Source organism: Pavona decussata, unplaced genomic scaffold (assembly GCF_977016875.1).
Source record: "Pavona decussata unplaced genomic scaffold, jaPavDecu1.1 SCAFFOLD_38, whole genome shotgun sequence".
Lineage (NCBI taxonomy): Eukaryota > Metazoa > Cnidaria > Anthozoa > Scleractinia > Agariciidae > Pavona > Pavona decussata.
In genome coordinates, this window is record NW_028145460.1 from 5211380 (window position 1) to 5228982 (window position 17603).

A 17603-nucleotide genomic window follows, 5' to 3' on the forward strand; every position below is an offset into this window, starting at 1 on the left:
TTTTTTAAATTTTTTTTATTTCTTATTCATTTTTTGTTTTTCCTGTCGAGTTTTTTTTACCCTTTACTCGTTTTCTCTTTTTTTTTAATTATTTTTTTAATTTGTGGGATTTTAATGTTTTGCCGTTACTCGTTATTCGTTACTGCGTTACCCTGTTTCGTAACACCCAGCCCCAGTGCAAATATAATCTTCTCTAAATCTCCGGCCCCCACAGTGTTCGAGTTGGGTCATTCACCGAACGTTTTCCAGGCGTTTCTCAAGGATCCTTGGTCGTCGATTTACAATTCCCAGAGAAAAAATCATGGCGAGTTCTTCTGTAGTTCAATTTACAGAAGGTGAATGGACATCAGGGAAATATATTAAGATTCTGGGATTGAATATTCTGGCGTTTATTGTTCCCGATGCTGCGTTGCTGACCGAATTTATTTCCAGTTTCCAGACGAGACCGGATGATGTTTTTATAGTCACATATCCCAAGTCAGGTGGGTGGGGATCGTTTTACACTTTTGGTGATAAACTGTAACTAAAAGGTCAGGTTTTGTGTTATTACGTGGGATGCCTGTGCAGCCCACGTTATAAAATGGGGGCCGTTTGTATCCACAAATGCGCATCTTTCAATTATTAACTCGTTTTAGATGTATCAAATTCAGTTTTCTCCTAGAGGGGATCTTTTTGTCTCGTATTGTCCTTATTACGCGGGATGCCCTGAAGGGGCATACCGTGTCTAAAAACGGGTCGATTTCTTTTTTTTTTTTTTTTTAACGCGGGATGCCCTGAGGGGGCATACCGTGTCTAAAAACGGGACGATTTCTTTTTCTTCGTCGTAGCTTCAAATCGGTACATTAATTTATTCATTAAACTCACCCCTCTCCTACTCGGGGTGTATTGTTCTGATTGTCTTCAACAGAAGCAGGCCAATCAAAATCCATTCTTGTCGCTTACTTCGCGAGGGAGGGGACCCACTCACCCCTACCTGTGTGACGTCAACGCATCATTTGATCTATTTATTAAAAACGGATTAAATTTGGGGCGATATTGTTTATAACATGTTCTGGACTCAAGTGTGCCGTTTTCAAACGGAAATTTCACCATTTTGAAGCGGCAAATCGAAAGAATAACTTCTAAGAAGCACTCGACATTTAAAACGGTAGAAATTGGTGAGTTCATGGCGAAGGAATCGTGCTTTGTTTGACAGTCCTTGACCACGACGCGAGACTAAAAAGAGGTCATTGAGAAGCTTACGTTATCGTAATGGAATTCCACACATTTCCGGTGAAAGTCTGAGTCGCGTAACACAAGGAAAACAACCTAACGTGATCGTCGTGACTCAAACTATTCCATTAGCAAGGATAGTTTTATCAATCGGCGAAGCATACAGTTGGAAAAAATGAATCAGCCCCAGCATCACGCGTAATGCCAGTAAAGCTGGCATCTTGTCTTTTTTTTTTTTTTCTTCCTCGTAGCTACAAATCGGTACATTAATTTATTCATTAAACTCACCCCTCTCCTACTCGGGATGTATTGTTCTGATTGTCCTCAACAGAAGCAGGCCAATCAAAATCCATTCTTGTCGCTTATAAGACCCACTCACCCTTACCTGTGTGACGTCAATGCATCATTTGATCTATTTATTAAAGACGGATTAACTCGCGCCATATTGTTTTAACATGTTCTGGACTCAAGTGTGCCGTTTTCAAAGGGAAATTTCACCATTTTGAAGCGGTAAATCGAAAGAATAACTTCTAAGAAGCACCCGACACGTAAAACGGTGGAAATTGGTGAGTTCTTAGTGAAGGAATCGTGCTTTGTTTGACAGTCTTAGACCACGACGCGAGACTGAAAAGAGGTCATTGAGAAGCTTACGTTATCGTAATGGAATTTGACAAATTTCCGCTGATAGTCTGAGTCGCGTAACACACGGAAAACAACGTAACGCGATCGTCGTGACTCAAACTATTCCATTAGCAAGGATAGTTTTATCAATCGGCGAAGCATACAGTTGGAATTTCCTACTCGGGATGTATTGTTCTGATTGTCTTTAACAAAGGCAGGCCAATCAAAATCCATTCTTATCGCTAGGGAGGGGACCCACTCACCCTTACCTGTGTGACGTCAACGCATCATTTGATTTCTTCATTAAAACTGCATTAAATTGTGGAGCCATATTGTTAACATGTTCTGGACTCAAGTGTGCCGTTTTCAAACGGAAATTTCACCATTTTGAAGCAGTAAATCGAAAGAATAACTTCTAAGAAGCACTCGACATCTAAAACGGTGGAAATTGGAGAGTTCCTGGCGAAGGAATCGTGCTTTCTTTGACAGTCTTAGTCCACGACTGCAGACAGAGAAGAGGTCATTGAGAAGCTTACGTTATCGCAATGGAATTCCCGCAATTTCCCTTGAAAACCTGAGTAACGTAACATAAGGGGAACAACGTAACGCGATCGTCGTGACTCAAACTATTCCATTAGCAAGGATAGTTTTATCAATCGGCGAAGCATACAGTTGGAATAAATGAATCAGTCCGGGCATCACGTGTAATGCCAGTATAGCATATTCATTAAACTCACCCCTCTCCTACTCGGGGTGTATTGTTCTGATTGTCTTCAACAAAAGCAGGCCAATCAAAATCCATTCTTGTCGCTTACATCGCGAGGGAGGGGACCCACTCACCCCTACCTGTGTGACGTCAACGCATCATTTGATCTATTTATTAAAAACGGATTAAATTTGGGGCGATATTGTTTATAACATGTTCTGGACTCAAGTGTGCCGTTTTCAAACGGAAATTTCACCATTTTGAAGCGGCAAATCGAAAGAATAACTTCTAAGAAGCACTCGACATTTAAAACGGTAGAAATTGGTGAGTTCATGGCGAAGGAATCGTGCTTTGTTTGACAGTCCTTGACCACGACGCGAGACTAAAAAGAGGTCATTGAGAAGCTTACGTTATCGTAATGGAATTCCACACATTTCCGGTGAAAGTCTGAGTCGCGTAACACAAGGAAAACAACCTAACGCGATCGTCGTGACTCAAACTATTCCATTAGCAAGGATAGTTTTATCAATCGGCGAAGCATACAGTTGGAAAAAATGAATCAGCCCCAGCATCACGCTTAATGCCAGTAAAGCTGGCATCTTGTTGTCTTTAACAAAATCGGTCCAATCAGAATGCAATATTTTAGTGTATGTCAGGAGGGATCGGACGGGAGTTAATTACTATTGTGATTATTCAGGTCCTAGTGGTCTCTCGGTGGAACTGAAAAGGCTTGACTTTAGTGGCGTGGCCATATTGTTTTAATGTTTTAGATTCCAATGTGCCGTTTTCAAAAAGAAAACTAACCCTTTTGAAGCAGTAAATCGAAAGAATAACTTCTAAGAAGCACTCGACAGTGAAAACGGTGGAAATTGGAGAGTTCAAAGCGAAGGAATCATGCTTCTGTTTGACATTGTAGAACCATCCAGAATACGTGGGGGAAAGATCATTGATAAGCTAAAACACACATCGCATGACTTTGTCGATTTGATGCTTAAACGCAACTGGAAATCCACTTCACAAAAAGATTAAAGGTTTGATTGTCAATTTTTACCAAAAGTTTTCATTTAGGAAAGCTTTTTGCCTGTTTTCTTTCTGTTTTTTGATGAAACGAAAACAATTTGTAATCTTACATTGTAATCTTACACTTTTATTTACATAACCAGAGTAGAAAACGTGAGTCACGCCACGTTATTGTAATAGAATCTCCGGTACAACGAAAGACTTTTGTATGAGAAGCAAAAACATGATGAAAGTTGTCAAGTTTTCATGTATGCAAAAAGTTATGATTAGCAGTGAACTCTTCAGATAAAAAGAGTGCTCCTTTCAGCTGAAGACATTTTCTGGCGGGAACTATTTTTAGGCGGCAAAATTTCAAGTAGCGCAACTCAATATCACGCAATCTTTCTGACTAAAACTGTTCAGTTAGTTCAATCGCAAAGGGAGGGAAGGTTAAATAATCGGTGAGGCGTACAATAAATGAGGCCACTAGTGCTAAACATAGTCAACGCATCCCACGTAAACGCTCTGAAAAGCGTCTTGTTTGCTGTAGGATTTGTACACGAAATTAGTCGTCACGGTTGGCGATCATCTCAACTGGATTTTATTATTGTCATTCGACTTCTAAAGGAAAGTTAAAACGTTACTAAAAGGACTTGAATCGACGAAAGTCGAGGGATCGGAGGTGCCGGGCGAGAATCATTTGGTTGACCGAGATCGAGATTGCTTGACCTGCGGATTTAGCAACAGTCGTGTCAATGAACCTCACGACTTCACTTGCATAAATTAACTGTGTGAACGGACAAGGTCACGCAAACAAATACCTCATGCAGATCGGTCACGAAATTACACCATTTGGCTTGAAAGTGTTCCAGAAAAATCTCTCTGCTCTTTTTGTTTGTTTGTTTTTTGTTTTTGTTTTCTTATTTAGTGAAATGATTGTTTCAGTCGAATTTTCAAATATAAAAATGAAGAATATGTTGTGTTAGCTTACATGAAGTGCATTCGCAGACTCAATTCTTGAAATGTTAAACATGGCGTTGAACAGAAACACGCATGGCTTTCTATAGCCTATGTCTTTGCCCAATAACTCAACAAAATATTGTGGCCGAGGACTGAGAAAAAATCAGAAGCTACGGAAGCATGGGAAAGGAGCTGGAGTTGTAGCTGAAAAGCCACAAGTAGTTGACGAGTTGAGTTGATCTAGATTCTTTCTCTCTACTCACTCCCTTCGTACTTTTTACAATTCTATGATCCTTCCATATTTATATTATTGCAATTTAGCTTGGGCTGGTACCTATAAGTCAACCCCTTCAAAGAATTGTAACCTTACAGAAACGTGCGTTAAGAATAGTAAGCAATTCTACATACATTGCCCATACTGGCCCTATTTTTAGGGAACTTAAACTCTTAAAATTTCATGATATCCATTCGTTTCAATTAGGTACTTTTACGTTTTCATTCAAGAACTCTACACTCCCTTCCAAATTCAATAACTTTTTTTTACTGAATAGTCAAATCAGGCGCGTAGGTAAGGGTTAGATAGGGGTGTTCGTTGAGCCCCAAATCTTGCTGAGCGCCGGAGGCGCCTTTACTAGGGGGGTTCGGGGGCATGCTCCCCCGGAAATTTTTGAAAATCTAGGTTCCCAGAAACCTCATTTTTTAGGCAAATCACAAATTTAAGCTATATACATCATTTAGTAATAAAGCTTATTATTATTATGGGCGAAGAAGCCGATGACATAGCAGTTTCGTCAGGACTGACAACTGAAGAATCAAAGGACTACAACACCGTTAAAGAGAAGTTTGAAAGTCACTTCGTCGTAAAACGGAACGTGATATTTGAGCGAGCGAAATTTAATCTCAGAAGCCAAAAGGAAAATGAGTCAGTGGATAATTTTGTTACTGATTTGTACTGTGTGGCTGAGTATTGTGAATTTGGCACTCTTAAGGGCCATCTCATCCGAGATAGAATTGTAGTGGGGAAGCTCTCTGGATAGTTCAATTGGTTCCCAAACTCACTTTGGAAAAGGCCATTACAAAATCCAGGCAGTCTGAGGTAGTGAAAAAGCAACAAACTTTCCTACAGGGAAATGCACCAGAGCCGGAACTGGCTAGTGTGGATCATTTAGCCAAAGGAAAGGGAAATGAAGTGCATACTAAAGACAGGAATTAGAAAAAGAAGCCCGAGCCAAAGCACAAGGCTGGAAAGACTACTGAAGGAAGATGCCCAGGATGCTTTGGCCTTCGACATACAAACGAATTGAAATGCACAAAGTGCTCTAAAGTGGGTCACTGGGCAAAAACTTGTAGATCACAATCGGACAAGAGAGTGGGTGAGGTGAACTTCTCTGACACACAGCATGATGACGAGTTCTACCTGAATGGAGTTACTGAACTAGTTGCTGTTTAAGAAGGTGCAGGTATTTCGTGGAAAGCAAAAGGTCACACTGAATGGGAAACTAGCCGAATTTAAAGTGGATACAGGTGCAGATGTCACTGTAATTCCGCCAAGTCTGTACTACAGTCTGAAATCAACCCCATTGCTAAGCAAGACAACCAAGCTTCTAATGGGTCCTTGTAAACAGAAACAGAGTTGCCAAGGAACTTTCACAGCAGAGTTACAAGTGCAAGACAAGTTTGCTCGAGAAAAGGTGTACTTGATAAACGATTTAGAGAGTGCTCTGTTTGGAAAAGAACCAGCTGAACGTCTGAAGCTGATAAGCAGACTCGGCAGCTCGAGCAGTGATGACTACAAGATTAAAGAAGCAGAAAAACACCCTAAGGGGACTGGGGGTACGGTCATGAAGGACAGCTACAGCTATGACTATTGAGACCCAACACCATATTTAACCACTTCAACTTAGAATGAGTCTATATTTTCTGCTTTTTACCAAGTTATCCAGGCACTAACACATGGCTTAATTTATTATTTTTACTCAGGAACAACATGGGTTCAAGAAATTGTTTGGCAGATGTATAACGATGCAGAAATAAGCAGTGAAAAACTCGAGCAACGAGTTCCATTCCTAGAACCAGCCACTTGTAAACATTTTCCACAACCTGACCTCATAACTCTACCGAGCCCTCGCCTGATGAAAGGCCCCCCAGCCCCTCCCCCTCCGCGGTCCCTGAACCACTTCAATTTAGAATGAGTCTAGATTTTCTGCTTTTGACCAACTGATCCATGCACTAACACATGGCTTAATTTATTATTTTTACTCAGGAACAACGTGGGTTCAAGAAATTGTCTGGCAGATGTATAACGATGCAGAAATAAGCAGTGAAAAACTCGAGCAACGAGTTCCATTCCTAGAACCAGCCACTTGTAAACATTTTCCACAACCTGACCTCATAACTCTACCGAGCCCTCGCCTGATGAAAACCCACCTTCCTTACGGTATTATTCCTAAAGGTGCAAACGAGGAAAGACAGTGCAAGTACATCTACATCGCTCGTAATCCCAAGGATGTCGCAGTATCACATTTTCACTTCGAAGAGAAGATGAAAGGTTTTGGTACTGGATATAATGGGCCATGGGAATTCTCTCTCAATTTATTCCTGGATGGGAAGGGTGAGTTTGTATAGTGCCTGGTTTTTGCCACTCGGCGTAATGCTATGTTCTCATCACGTACAGAAATTAACAAACAAAAAGCCAGCCCTGCTCTAGTTCTCATGAGTTCCAGTCATTAACTCAACCATTTTCTCCATCCTCAATTACAATTGTAAATAAACCATTGTTCGATATAATAGTGAAAGCTAAGAGTGCATTCACTTATTTCGATTTTATCCACTCTTACTAAAGTGAATGTGTGTATTTATGTACAGTGGGTTGGAACGTTTGGACTGACCATGTACTCGACTGGTGGAAACACAGAGATGATCCAAATGTCTTGTTTCTCAAATATGAAGATTTACACAAGGTATGTTGTAGCGAGTATAGTATTTAACTTTGCAATTAGTTTTTACGTCGGAAAAATACAGCTGTTTCAACAAAGGTTGTCCAAAAAGAGCGTAAAAGCGTACGCGACAACGCCGGAAGGTAGTCTGGGAAATACCTAATTAATTTCAATCAAAGCGCAGAATCCATAATGCCTCGACCGTACAGCGTAGACTTGAGATGGTGGCCAATATGGATTCCGGGAGCTTTTATTTCGGCATTGTCGCGTTCGCTTTTACGCTTTTTTTGGACAACCGTTGTCGAAACAGCTGTATACAATAGCTAGTCTACCCAGCCATTGCACCAACCTCATTCCCAGGCTAACAAGCTATAGAAGTCTAAAGGAGGAGCTGTCAAAGATATATCTCACTTTATGACCTTCAATTCAAGGAGACCGATATTTACACATTTTATGTGGAGGAATGGTCTTTCACCCACCCAGTAACAGAAACAAGACCAAATTGAAACGAAGAAGGAAAGCAGAAATTAAAGAACACTCGCTCCTATGAACTAACGTCGTGAATGAGAAGGGTTATTGAAGACAGAAAAAAGATCAATTCTCTCCCTCCCTCCCTCTCTCTTTCTCTCCCTCTAGCTTTTATTATGTTGTGATTTTTTTGCCCATTAGGCCGGAGTAATAATAAAATAGTACTCAAGCGTTGGAGAAGTATAACACAATCTGACTAAATGATTGGCTTCTCGGAGAACAGTTATTTTTTAACCCTCTATATGTTCAGATTGAGTAAACAAATTGGACTCACTATTTGTCTTAACTTATCGGGCCAGTAATGGAGCGCTTCTTATTACATTTATCTTTTCTAGGATCTACCTTACCATGTTCGAATGATCGCCGAGTTCCTGAACAAACCCCTGTCAGACGAGCTCATCAATCGCATTGCCGAGCAGTGTACTTTCAAGGGAATGACGAAAAATGTTGAAGTTACAAGTTTAACGAGAACGAAAAGGGTGCAGGCCCTCTGCTTCGGAAGGGCGCGGTTGGAGATTGGAAGAATTCCTTCACTCCAGAGCAGGATGAGAAATTTGAAAAGGAAGTGTTGGAAAAATTGAAAGGAAGTGGATTGGAGTTTGACTATGAATGAGTTACCCGCGTTTAACCGAGTACAAGCATATAATACTGAAAATCTTTACTGAATTTCGAATATGACCGTCTGTTTTTCATCGTATATTATGGCGCGCACCAATAAGAGATTGCTTTACTGTATGGTACATGTTGAATAAATAAATTTGCTCTCTCTTTTTTTTCAATTTCATTTTTGTTATAAAAAAAGTACAGTAGTATGTCATTAATCCTTGACGGACGTTGAACCCATGCTCTCCCATAAATCGGTCGGATGCTTTTACCCCCGGTGGATATTGAATACTTTCGCCGAGTCTTCTCCCTCTTTTTCAAGAAGAATTAATTTCGCCCCACCAATTTCTTTTTAGGCCCGAATTTGTTCTTCTTAATTTCGTGTAAGTGTGATCATAGATGGAAACTTGTATTGTTTTTCTTTTGTATTACATTTAGCACAGAAATACTCCCAGTTTCACATTAATCCGTCATTTTGAAATATATTCTCTCAAATCTCGCTTTCGCGCTCTCTATTCGACACTAACAACTCATGGCCAAATCAAAATCGCCGCATACGAGCCACTTAACCCTTTTAGCCCTAACAGTGATCAGCATCAAATTTCTCCTTGTAATGCTCAATGCTCATTCAACCCCTGGAGTCACCCAAGGTGAATTTTCTTCATTTGTAATAACTTCTCCCCAGTAGTTTTATAAGAAAAATATGGGGACAAGATAGCAGAATTTGTTCTTTGATATTTAGGTGAGAAAGGGTTAAAACCGAGCTTAGCACAAAAAAAGAGAAGAAAATTAGTAGGTATTATGTATCAGTCAATTCCAAGCGCGATCATCCCCCCCCGGGCAACCCCCGGGCATTTGACCCCTGTTCGGCTCCACATAGTGGGGCATTTGACGCGAATAGAAACCCGACCCATCGGGCATTTGACCCGTCGAAAAAATGCTGGTCAGCGGTCGCGTTTAAAAATGATTTGTTCTCCATGTAAAAGGTCACAACTCCTCGTGGTTTTCGACAAAATTTATGGTGATATATGTGGTATGTCCAAGTTCCCTCAAGCTTCGTTCTCCCTTTGCTCGGCGTTCGAAGCTGGACTTGTTGGCATGTCTAGGTTTCATAACATAGTGTTTTTTATTATTGTTCTTGTTATCACTGTTTTTTAACAAACTGTTCACAGTTCTACTTGTAATAGAAATATGTATTCCTGAAGTGAATGCGCTTTACATTTTTTTTGTGATAAAGTTGCATGCTTTTAAACTTATGGGTAAACGTAAACGCCCATTGTATTGCAACAAGAGATGATTATCATCCAGTTTATTTAATCAATGCGTAAACTATTTAACAAATCATGCAGTCGATTATTTTGCGAAAAATGGAAACGTATTTGCAAACTTCATGTACATTTTTAAATATAAAAGAAAAGCGAGCATCGGTACATATACCGTGAAACTCTCCGTTAGTTGAGTTTCATATGTGATGTTATGCATTATCTTTAATAATGAATTGTTTCAAATTTATGAATGTATCAGGTTCGTTGATTTTTATATAAATAGAGCTAGCGAATACAAAAAAAAAAAACCAACACGATGACTTTTCAGCCCCAACCAGTGGGGCATTTGACCTAGAAATCGGCCCATATAGCGGGGAATTTGATCAGGCATTTGTAAAAAAGTCAAATGCCCGGGGGTTTGCCCGGGGGGGGGGATGATCGCTCTTGGAATTGACCCAGACATTAGTAGAACAGGCACGGCGTCATAGCGACGACCACCTTTCAAGAATACAGAATTTCTTAATCGATGCATCGCAACTGATTGATCTGCCTCGAAGTCCGAAGTATAAAAATTGACAATCAAACTTTTATTATTTTTTTTTGTGGGATGGATTCCCAGTAGCGCTTAGGTATCAGTTCGACAAAGTCTGCAGCGTTGCGCGCCAGTGATGATTTTAAGCTAATGACCTGTCCTCTTCGCGATCGTAATTGAGATACACAATCTGTCAGTCAAATGCAAAGTGTAATTTCTTCGCCTTATTAAACTCTCCAATTTCCACCGTTTAAACTGTCGAGTACTTCTGAGAAGTCATTCTTCCGATTTACCGCTTCCAAAAGGTTTGTTTTCTTTCTGAAAACGGCATATTAGAGTCTTAAATTTACGCGAATGGCCGCCATTTTGAAGGAAAGCCTTTCTTTCTTGGCCCCAGATCGCGGCTATGTGACATCACTTAGTTGGGGATGAGTCGGTCCCCTCCCTCCTGACAAACGCGCAGATAATGGATTCTGATTGGGCCGCTTTTGTTGAAGACAACGAGAAAAATAGAATACAAAAATAGTCCGTCTACGAGAGAACAGGGTTTAACCCAGGTTAAATTATTTATTCATTACAATTTGTGACTATGATGAAGAAAAAACAACTATACCCTTCCAAAACCTTGACGCGGTCTGCCCCAGGGCATCCCGCGTAACTAGTAATTTAAAAATACTAAGATGCAATATTACTTGAAATCAGAAAGCTATGTACAGGATAAGGAGTAGTAAAACTGTATAACGTTAGATATAAAACTACATAGAGAGCTAGGATGGTGAAATAAAAATCATGTCCATCAAAGTCACAACAATAGGCCTTCTCCGAGTTGCTGTGAACCTCATTAAGAAGGCCAGGCTTAGTGCAAATCTTTTCATATGAAAATTAGTTTTGTCTGCATTTGAATCAGAAAACTAATTTTCATAATAAAAACTTTGCACTTAGCCTCGCTTTGACAATGAGGTTCAAAGCAGCTTAATTCGAAAATGGATATTGCTATTATCGTCTAATACGTGATTACCGTAGTTTACAGTGTTATGTATAGTTAAGTTGAGAGTGAAAGATACTCCGAGAATGTTCATTGTGTTAAAATATTTAGACGACACATGATAAAAAAAAAAAAACCAAGTTAGAAACAATTTTCATTTCGTTACAAACTATAAACCTTATTCCAAAATGGCTCCCACTTTAATATTCTTTTGTTTGCATTTAAATTAGCCCTTCTTGCCTAGTTCAAGGTAAAATATTTTTGTTGATTTTGGAGCTGAAGAACGAGGCAAGTAGGGCTAATTTGAATACGAACAGAGAATGTTAAAATAGTAGCCATTTTGGAATAAGGTCTATACCATCCTCAGAATTAATAAGAACATGCATGCAAGGTAAATAACAATAATTTTAAGTAAATAATAATAAAATAATAAATAATAAAGTTAAGTGACTGGATGAAGTGGATGGTCAACTCTTGAAACAAGGAGAACAATAGCCAGATTGAATCTCATGTATAAAATATGTCATGGAATTGTTAATATTGATCAAAATGGTTATCTGCGCCCGGCATACGAACTGTGGTGCCAAAACCCGTGTTAGCCATGATTATAAATTCTTAAATGTGAATAGCACAAAGGATGTACATTTTTATTCCTTTTTCCCACGTACCCTGAGCCGATGTGGAACAAACTACCGAAAGATCTAGACATTGTTGAAAGTGATTCCTTACAGAAATTTGAAGACCAAGATTTCCAACTATTTTACTGAATGATCTATGTATTTCAATTATTTTCATATTTATTTATTTATCTACCTGTATTTTAAACTCATATATAATTTTAATTTGGTGTGATGTCTAACGACCTAACCGAAGAAATTTAACGTAAATGCTCTTTGTTAATGTAGAGTAAATGTAAATGCCTGGCGACGAAATGAATAATTCAAAATGGCGCCTAAATGCTACACAGGAATGTCATGAAAACACAGGTACCCCACGGGATTATTGAGCCCTTAAATGCAAATGTAATTCGAGTGGAGCCATTCACGGAACGTTTTCAAGTCGTTTTTCAAGGATCCTTGCCCTTCGATTTACAAAATTCATAGAGCAAAAATCATGGCGAGTTCTTCTGTAGTTCAGTTTACAGAAGGCGAGTGGACATCAGAGAAATTAATTGAGGTTCTGGGTATGGACTTTCCAGCGGGTATTGTTCCCGATGCTGCGTTGCTGACCGAATATATTTCCAGTTTCCAAACGAGACCGGATGATGTTTTTATAGTCACTTATCCCAAGTCAGGTGGGTGGGGATCTTTTGACATTTTGGCGAGAAACTGTAAGTAAAAGGTTAGGTTTAGTGTTATTTACTGTAGGGTAAATACACGACTGATAAGTCGTCACGGTTGGCGATCTCGCCATAGGATCTCATAATATATGATTGCCACTGGAAAGAAGTGAATCGACAAGAGTCAAGGGATAGGAGATGGACGAGAATCATTTGGTTGACCGAGGTCAAAATGGCTCGATTGGCGGATTTACGACAATTCGTGTTAAAACTTCACGACTACAATTGCATAAATTAAATCAATTGTATAAATTAAATCAACGTCGTGCGGCAGGTCACGCAAACAAATACCTCATGCAGATCGGTCACGAAATTACACCATTTGGCTTGAAAGTGTTCCAGAGAGAAACCTCTCCGCTCTTTTTAGTGAAAATGATTGTTTTAGTTGAATTTTACTCAATTCACTAACTCCGAAACCAAATTTGGGTTTTGATATCTTCGGGTATGAACATAATTTTAGCACACGTACATGTACCTTTCATGTGAAGGCATTCCGACAGCGTCTATTCAGTTGCCTTACTTTGTTTAACACTTGCTTACATTATATTTCAACCTAATAACTTCTCTTCTTCACTTAAAATCACATGAAGTAAAAGCTAGGAAAAATCAGAATAGTGTACGCTTCGAACCCGAGTCTTCTACCCATAAGCACTACACCAGCGAGGATTTTAATTAGCTATCTTGTGATTGTGTTTATGCTGGTTTCTGTTTCCATCGCTATCGTCAACTAAAGCCCTTGGATGTTATGGTGAATTTGCACTCGGTCGCGCATTCTCACTTCCAAATCATACTCGCCCTTGGCTTCAAACTGAACTAAATTGGCTTACCTAACTTAAAACAAAACACTCACTCCTTGCTTGTATTTGCCTTGTCAAAAAGTTGATTACTCTTGCCCTTGCCGGTCTTTTCTAAGTTATAATGGGTTATTGTATGCCGCTATATATCCACCCCATTTTTCAAGCAGCCTTGCTGCAATTAAGTCAGCCATTTGTTTCAGTGCGAAAGAGGTTTGTCAGCATTATACTGCTACATTCCGCAGCCACGTTCGTACTGAAATTAAACTGATGCTTCTGGCTTCCGGCCCTCAGTGATACGTATAGTCAGCGTATAGTCAAAGAAATATACTCGAAGGCCAGGTTAAACAGCCATCGGACTTACAACTTGTTTTTTAAAATCTGTTATCTATTCATTATTTATATATTGATTAATTGATTGATTGATTGATTGATTGATTGATTGATTGATTGATTGATTGATTGATTGATTGATTGATTGATTGATTGATTGATTGATTGATTGATTGATTGATTGATTGATTGATTTGTTTTGCTACTCACTGATTTTAATTTGATTGTGGAAACGTCAGTAGCCATTCTACAACTGTACCTGGAACAGAAACCTGTTTGTTCACCATTGTTATTAATTATCTACTATGTCATTCTTTCTACTAAGCCTCGTTGTAAGGGTCTCTCCTCGCTGCAGGGGACGGCCGGAAAGAGGAGAAATCCTGGCACGAGGTTGCCAACAATATAACCACTTCAAGTTAGAACAAGTCTAGATTTTCTGCTTTTGATCAAGTGATTCAGGCACTATACTAACGCCTGTTTAATTACACAGGAACAACATGGGTTCAAGAAATTGTCTGGCAGATGTATAACGAAGCAGAAAAAAGCAGTGAAAAACCCACTCAACGAGTTCCATTCCTTGAAACAGCAACCTTGAAAGTAGTTCCACAACCTGACCTCATAACCGTACGAGGCCCTCGCCTGATGAAGACCCTCCTTCGTTACAATATTATTCCAAAAGGTGCAAACGAGGAAACACAGTGCAAGTACATCTACATCGCTCGTAATCCCAAGGATGTCGCAGTGTCATATTTTCACTTCAATGAGAAAGTTAACGTTTATGGTACTGGATATAATGGGCCTTGGGAATTCTATTTCAATTTATTTTTGGATGGGAAGGGTGAGTTTGTAAAGTGTCTCCATGGTTATGTCACTCAAACGATATGTTAGGTTGACATTATTAACGCACAAAAAAATTAACAAAGCAAAAACCCTGCTCTTGTTCTAGTCAGTAACTCAACCATTTTCTCGACCTTCGATTACAATTTTAAACAAACTATTGTTCGATATAATGCCGGAAAGCTTAGAGTGCATCCACTTATTTCGATTTTTCCACGTAGAATTCCCGTCAAGAACAAAACTTTAGCTAATTGAATATCCACTCTTACTAAAGTGTATGTGTGTGTATGTATGTATAGTGGGTTGGAACGTTTGGACTGACCATGTACTCGACTGGTGGAAACACAGAGATGATCCAAATGTCTTGTTTCTCAAATATGAAGATTTACACAAGGTATGTTGTAGCGAGTGTAGCAGTTAACTTTGCTATTTGGTTTTACGTCGGATAAATAAACAATAGTCTACCCAAGTTAAATGCCACTGCACAACCTCATCCCCAGGCTAACAAGCTATATAAGTCTAAAGGAAGAGCTGCCAAAGATATATCTCACTTTATAATAATAATAATAATAATAATAATAATAATAATAATAATAATAATAATAATAATAATATAATAATAATAATAATAATAATAATAATAATAATACTGTTTCAACAGGAAAGCTCCCTCACCAACAGGTGATATGCACAGAGGTCATGGTTTAAAATATCATTAATTACAAGAATTACTAAAATAATAAGAAGCTAAGCAATATTATAAATAGAGACGAAACGAAATTGAAACGAAGAAGGAAAACAGAAATTAAAGAAGACTCGCTCCTCTACGCTACGCTACTCAAGGGTACGTTGAAGAGGTAGAACGAAATACTAAATGATTGGCTCCGCGGAGAGCGGTGATTTTATTAACCCTCTACTCCCAGATTGAGTAGACAAATTGAACTCACTGTTTGTCTTATAACTTATGGCCAGTAATTGAGCGCTTCTTATAACATTTATCTTTTCCAGGATCTGCCTTCTCATATTCGAATGATCGCCGAGTTCCTGAACAAACCCCTGTCAGATGAGCTCATCAATCGCATTGCCGAGCAGTGTACTCTCAAGGAAATGACGAAAAATGTCACAAGTTACAAGTTTGACGACGACAAAAACGGTGCGAGCCCTCTGCTTCGGAAGGGCGTGGTTGGAGATTGGAAGAATTCCTTCACTCCAGAGCAGAATGAGAGATTTGAAAAGGAAGTGTTGGAAAAATTGAACGGAAGTGGATTGGAGTTTGATTATGAATGAGTTACCCGCATTTAACAGTACTAGCATATGACACTGAAAATGATTTACTGAATTGTGAATCGCTGATCATCTGTCATTTTCATCGTATATTATGGCGCGTACCAATAAGGGATTGCTTTTCTGTATGGTACATATCGAATAAATACATTTTCTCTCATTTTCGTTATGAAAAGATACAGTAGTATGACATGAATTCTTGACGTCGAACGTTTGCCCTCCCGTCCATCGGTTGCTGACTCTTCACCCATTTTTTCAAGAAGAAATAATTTCGCCTCACTCGTTTCTCTTTAGGCCCGAGGTTAGTCTTCTTTCCTCTCTGTGTGATCATAGATGGAAACTGTGTAGTCCTGGGACTAGTTTGGTCATCACAATTACGTGTGCTCGGTGCTACTCAGTTTTGTATCCACCTTTGCACGTTTCATACACCACATTTTGGCGACGAGAAAAGCGATCGAACGCGACCACGGTTGAAAAAGCACGAAGTAAACTAGATGGGTATGAGTATAACGAGACGGAAGATTGGAGCTATTACAGGAGTCTCTCTCCTTCTCGCCGTCAGAAACCTCTGCAAGCAGGGAAGACTCTGCATGAATCGAGTAACATCTTTATTGAGCATGCGCTGCATGTTGCCAGGATACATGTACAGTTTCGAACCCAGGCCTAATATGACTGATAGGCGTGCGCTTGCCGCTATAGTGAAGTCGTCCAACTTACAGCATTTCAAGCCGAGCTTTTCACAAGAATTAATCTGATCATTTATCAGGGCAGTGAGAGGAGAAACCATCAATAACATCGGGTTCGAAGGAACGTGAAACGAAAGTTCATCTGACCGCTTAGATAACTCTTTCATTTAACGGAATCGCCAATTGATAAATTAAGGATTTGCCGTGTCCGGTAGGAAGAGAGACGAACGTATTTGAGCCAGAAACAGAACTTTAAGTCAGTTGAATTGATTGCTGTATTGATAAATCATGTAATCCGTGGAACATACCAATTATATTAAGAAGAATCTCGCCAAGGATAACTGGTGCTTGGCTTCGAGCAGATCTCGCCGCCATCTTGATTTTTCATGGTACAGCGGGCTCAATTATAACCATCGGTTTCATCACTGGAAAACCCAGTTTGACAACAATCTCGTACCCAGAGTCCTCAGGCTCTTTGGCCAGCGGTTGGTCGCCAGGAGAGACTACAGCCAATCGAAAAATTTAAATTTTTTCGAATTCTCCAGAGTCTCTCCTGGCACCCACCCGCTGACCAAAATGCCCCCCCCCCCCCCCCCCCACCCAGAAGACGCAAAAAGAAATCCGGTCTTGATAGGGTTAACTTAAGCTAAGTCAATTTAGTTCAGTTTCAAGGCAAGGGCGAGTGTGACTTGGAAATAAGAATGCGCTACAGAGTGCAAATATTCACAATAACATCCAATTGCTGACATCTGCGAACTCTTCTCAAAGTCGAAGGGCCTCCAAACGCATAATTTTGGAGTATAAAATGTTCCCCGTTTTCAAAACTTTATTTGGTGACGTCATCGACCAAGAAATGTCACGTGACACTTTGGAAGACGTCCGTTTGATCAAGAAACTCAGACTGTTTATTGAGTGAATTTCCTTTCATTGGTATAAGTTCTCAAGATTGTGTAAATCTATGCATTATTGTTTATGCAAAAATG

At 39.5% G+C, this 17603-nt stretch overlaps 1 protein-coding gene and 1 pseudogene across 2 annotated transcripts; both read left to right on the forward strand.

Moving 5' to 3' along the window:
* Positions 1 to 161: 161 nt before the first annotated feature.
* Positions 162 to 8733, forward strand: LOC146483780 (sulfotransferase 1C4-like; annotated as a pseudogene). The gene is made up of 4 exons (XR_014863835.1): positions 162 to 482; positions 6762 to 7109; positions 7364 to 7458; positions 8298 to 8733. The product of XR_014863835.1 is annotated as a sulfotransferase 1C4-like (transcript).
* A 3646-nt stretch (positions 8734 to 12379) lies between these two features.
* Positions 12380 to 16228, forward strand: LOC146483781 (sulfotransferase 1C4-like). Its single transcript, XM_085105958.1, has 4 exons — positions 12380 to 12641; positions 14304 to 14651; positions 14950 to 15044; positions 15659 to 16228. The coding sequence occupies exons 1-4, from the start codon at positions 12461 to 12463 to the stop codon at positions 15935 to 15937; spliced, it is 903 nt and encodes a 300-aa protein (XP_084962084.1). The 5' UTR covers positions 12380 to 12460; the 3' UTR covers positions 15938 to 16228.
* The last annotated feature ends 1375 nt before the right edge of the window (positions 16229 to 17603 follow it).

Excerpts from the sequence above, each read along its gene's own strand:
- LOC146483781 (XM_085105958.1), top strand. The coding sequence starts at position 12,461 with ATGGCGAGTTCTTCTGTAGTTCAGTTTACAGAAGGCGAGTGGACATCA. Across the intron at positions 14,652-14,949 it reads TTTATTTTTGGATGGGAAGG|TGGGTTGGAACGTTTGGACT; the intron begins GTGAGTTTGTAA and ends ATGTATGTATAG. Across the intron at positions 15,045-15,658 it reads AATATGAAGATTTACACAAG|GATCTGCCTTCTCATATTCG; the intron begins GTATGTTGTAGC and ends TATCTTTTCCAG.